Below are 4,463 nucleotides of genomic sequence, written 5' to 3' on the forward strand. Positions count from 1 at the left end.
ATTTAATTTTAAATAAATAAATAAATTAACTTGAAAAGAAATAACAAGTCAATCATAATGTGATTATAAATAGGAAGCATTAAAATAAAAATTAAAGACAAAAAATGAAACCTGTTTTTCGTATTTTGAGTTTGGAGTTTGTTTTGGATGAAAACACCGAAAACAACTTTTGAGTTTTTTTTTATAATTTTTTTTTATTTTTAAAAATATTTTTTTTTAAAATAACAAAGAAAACGCGTTTTCATTATTTTAGAAAATCAAAACCTAAAAATGAGGAAAACAAGTCCTTAGTGGTCTTTATGAATAAGAATCCTCGTGCAATACATCTCAAAATGAACTAATAGAACAAATAGGAAAGCTGAGAATCAGAAGGAGAACCAACACCCTCTTGCTGTAACAAACTAGCATGTTATTGCGAAAAAAAAAAAATCATGCCCTCTACAAAATGATCAAAATATAGCTCATGTTAGGAATGATGGACAAAATAGGACACAAATCTTAAAACAACAATTCCTAATTCAAATACAAAGCATGATTAAAGAAGATGCAAAACCTATAAATAAAACAACAAATAAATCAAGAATTACAAGATATTAGAGAAAATATACATAGACAAGATCAACAAATACTTATTACAAATATTAAAGAAAAAATGAAATTTGTTCAACCAGAGACCAATACCCAAATAATAAAAGAAGAACCTAACGTTAGAATTAAGACAATTAGGAAGAAGATCATTCTCTCTTCCTTAATATCCTCAATAGGGTAACTTATCAAAAATGATATGTCAATATAAATGTAAGAATAAAAACATTTAAATTAGAAAGTATTGCTGTAAGCACCCCCGCCCGGATATCCTAACCACCCGATCTATCCAAATGAAAGTGCTTACATAAGGGAAGAGAAACAAACACAAGACAAAGATGCCCTGACATGCATACATATAAAATACAACTGTGGAAGCAAAACGATATACAGGCATGCCCATGAGTATCCCACTAGAATAGCGGTCACGGAGTATATAAATATATACAGACCATGTGCCAACAAATAGGAGATACAAAAAACAACCTGGCACAGTCAAAAATAATAAACAAAAATCCTATCAAAATATCAGAGATAACGGGGGAAGCTAATTGTACACCCTACCGACACGGCTGGCTGCTAGGTGGCGCGGTTCTCGCCCTCAACTTTTGCTTTACCCTTACCTGGAATGATGGAAAGCAAGGTGAGTCGCAAGACTCAGCAAGTTATAAGAAAATGAAGGTTATACAGTAAATAAAGTAGAATGTCACCCCAAACACCGTCCCACACATACACACAAGCCATGAGACGCAACAATACAATAGTGCAGCATAATAAAAGCACATACCGGTCCTTGGGGCCCACATAAGACACCCGGCGCCCAAGTCCCATACCAACCTGCCGCTGTCCTGAAAGGCAACATAAATCTCCACAAACCTGCGCGCGCTGTCCTATGTCGGTACTCTCGTCACCCGTGCCCCTGTCGATACTCCCGACACCCGAGCCATAGGCTCCCTCGGAATGGTCCTCCCATCCAAGAACTAATAACTACCAGTAGCCATGCAATGCACATAAAAATGCAATGGCATAGTGAGCATCAACGTGATACACTGGCGCCCATACATCCAGGCATTAGGTCATGCTCCGCCCACATAGTAAACCACATACGATGTATATGCCCGTGTTGGATGCATCATAACCAAGCTAGGACGTCTGTGACCAAGCATAACCAAATCATGAAAACCCCAACATTCAGCCCGTACCCATGTGCACACCAGAACATGCAACAAGAATAAAATGATACCAGTCATGCTATAATCACATAACGGCAGAGCTAGTCAATAGTGCTTGGCACCGGTCAACGGTCAGTGAATAGGAGAAACCAGCCGACGGCCTAAAATAGACAGTACAACAGTCACTCCGTCACCGAACAACCAATCCTTGCCCCCACTGCCCAACCACTCAAGCCTATGAACAAACAAAATCCATAATAATACCCAATCAACTAAGAACCTAGCCCCGGTTGAGTACGACATCATTCCCGCCGGCTCGGGGGTGGCACAAACCCCCGTAGACAACCAACGAATAAAATTCTCGAAGCCAGTTTAATAAATCAAAATTTAAAAACAAACCATTTAAAATTCCATAATTAATTAACAGCCGAAACAAACGAAGGGAGGTTAAATAAATTGACAAAGAAAGAAACGTTGAGGAGGGCATAAAGAACTTGTCTTTACGAAGATATCCTTAGGTTTGGTTTGGCCCAATACGGTAAAAATTATACACACTGTAACACTCCAATAATTAGCCAAAATTAACAAAATTGGACTCTAAACGAAATTTCGACTGTACAGAATATTAATTATTAGCTTCTCTACATACCTGACAGATTAAATCTTGAATTAAACTTGATTTAATCCAAAATTTCCCACCAAAATCTCCCAGTTTTTCTCCCGCGCGCACACTGCTTTTCTCCCAAAATTTTTGCTGTTTCTGCTGCAAAAGAAATGCCCGAAATCGGGCTTAAATTGAAGCAAAATGAGCAGAGAAGGCGCGGCCATGTGGTAGCGCTGGAGCAGCCGCTGGGGAGGCCACCGCCTCACTGAAACGGTGTCGTTTCGGACGCCTTTGGCTGATTAAAAATCAGCCAAAATCCAGCCCTCGCGTGCGCGCCCCCGCGATTTCGAACCAGCGTCCGCTGCCTGGCCACCTCGCGCGCAAGCGCTCGCGCCCGCACGCCACCTTCAACATATATACACCTTACATTATATTTAAGGTGACTTTTTGGCCCTTTCTGAAATTTGCACCAACACCCTCCAACTTCCATTATTCACACACACACCCCCTTAATTAATTACACTAACGCCCGAAACTTTCAAAAATCACACAATTTAATTTATTTCAAATTTTTTCCTTATTCCAAAAAATATTCTAAAATAAATAATTAATTACCCTAATTTCTTATTTCCTTAAAATCACATAATTTATTATTATTTATAACAACAAGTTATATTAATATTCCTTTTAAATTAAATTTCCATTTACGGGGCATTACAAATCCTCCCCCCCTTAAAAGAATTTCGTCCCCGAAATTCGTACCTGGTTAGGCAAATAACTAAGGGTGAAGTCGCCTCATGTCCTCATCTAGCTCCCAAGTAGCCTCATCAGGGATATGTCGCTGCACTAGACCTTTACATAGGAAATCGTATGGTTACGGAGCACTTTCTCTTTCCGATCCATAATGCTAGCAGGCAACTCGATGTACGACGCGTCATCTTGCACCACGAGCGGGTGATAATCAATAATATGCCCGGGATCTGCCACGTACTTGTGAAGCATAGAAACATGAAAGACATCATGTACGTGGGCTAACTGAGGGGGTAAAGCTAACCGATAAGCCAACGATCCGACTCGCTCCAGTATCTCAAACGGTCCCACATAACGAGGACTCAACTTGCCAGATACTCCAAAACGTCGAACTCCCCTCATTGGCATGACTCGAAGGAACACATGGTCACCCACATCAAACTCCAAATCCTGGCATCGTCTGTCCACGTAACTCTTCTGACGGTCTTGAGCTGCCTTCATCCTAGCCCGAATCAACTGGATCTTCTCTGTCTTCTGCTCTAGCAACTCCGGTCCAAGCAATGCTCGCTCCCCAATCTCAGTCCAGCAAAGCGGTGATCTACATGATTGCCTATACAACGCCTCAAAAGGTGTCATCCCAATACTGGCCTGAAAGCTATTATTGTAGGCAAACTCCACTAGCGACAGATGGTCATCCCAGCTCCCATGGAAGTCCAATACACAAGCACAAAGCATGTCTTCCAAATTCCGTATGGTCCGCTCCGACTGCTCATCGGTCTGAGGGTGGAAGGCTGTACTAAAAGTCAACTGGTCCCCATAGCACTCTGCAACGCCTCCCAAAATCGTGAAGTGAACCGAGGGTGCTTGTCTGATACAATGCTAGCTGGGACTCCGTGCAGTCTCACTACCTCATCAATGTACAACTTGGCCAGTCGATGAATTGGATAGGTTTTCTTGACAGGTAAGAAGTGTGTTGATTTAGTCAATCGGTCGATAATCACCCATATCGAATCGAATCCCCGACTAGATCGTGGCAATGCCGAGATAAAATCCATAGCTATACGCTCCCATTTCCACTCCGGCACCGCTAAAGGTCGTAACAATCCCGCGGGCCTCTAGTGCTCAGCTTTGACTTGCTGGCACACTAAACATCGTGATACAAACTCTGCTACGCTCCTCTTCATGCCGCTCCACCAATATTGACGTCGTAAGCCCTGATACATCTTCTTCGCTCCAGGATGGATAGTATAGGGAGAACGATGAGCCTCCTCTAGGATCCTCTGCCTGATATCGTTGTCACTCGGCACACAAATCTGTCCACGAAACAATAGCAAGCCATCGTCCCTCTGGTT

The 4,463-nt window shown here is 41.7% G+C and overlaps 1 protein-coding gene across 1 annotated transcript; it reads right to left on the minus strand.

Moving 5' to 3' along the window:
• Window positions 1-3,207: 3,207 nt before the first annotated feature.
• LOC127790987 (uncharacterized) lies at window positions 3,208-3,747 on the minus strand. The gene is made up of 2 exons (XM_052320722.1): window positions 3,436-3,747; window positions 3,208-3,351 (listed from the first exon to the last, which is right to left on the minus strand). Exons 1-2 carry the CDS (start codon window positions 3,745-3,747, stop codon window positions 3,208-3,210), a joined length of 456 nt encoding a protein of 151 aa, XP_052176682.1.
• Window positions 3,748-4,463: the final 716 nt, after the last annotated feature.

This window comes from Diospyros lotus, chromosome 14 (genome assembly GCF_014633365.1).
Source record: "Diospyros lotus cultivar Yz01 chromosome 14, ASM1463336v1, whole genome shotgun sequence".
NCBI classification, from domain to species: domain Eukaryota; kingdom Viridiplantae; phylum Streptophyta; class Magnoliopsida; order Ericales; family Ebenaceae; genus Diospyros; species Diospyros lotus.

Coding starts and splice junctions, on each gene's coding strand:
- LOC127790987 (XM_052320722.1), bottom strand. CDS start 3,747: ATGACACCTTTTGAGGCGTTGTATAGGCAATCATGTAGATCACCGCTT. Junction 3,352..3,435: donor CGTTTGAGATACTGGAGCGA/GTCGGATCGTTG, acceptor ATGCTTCACAAG/TACGTGGCAGATCCCGGGCA.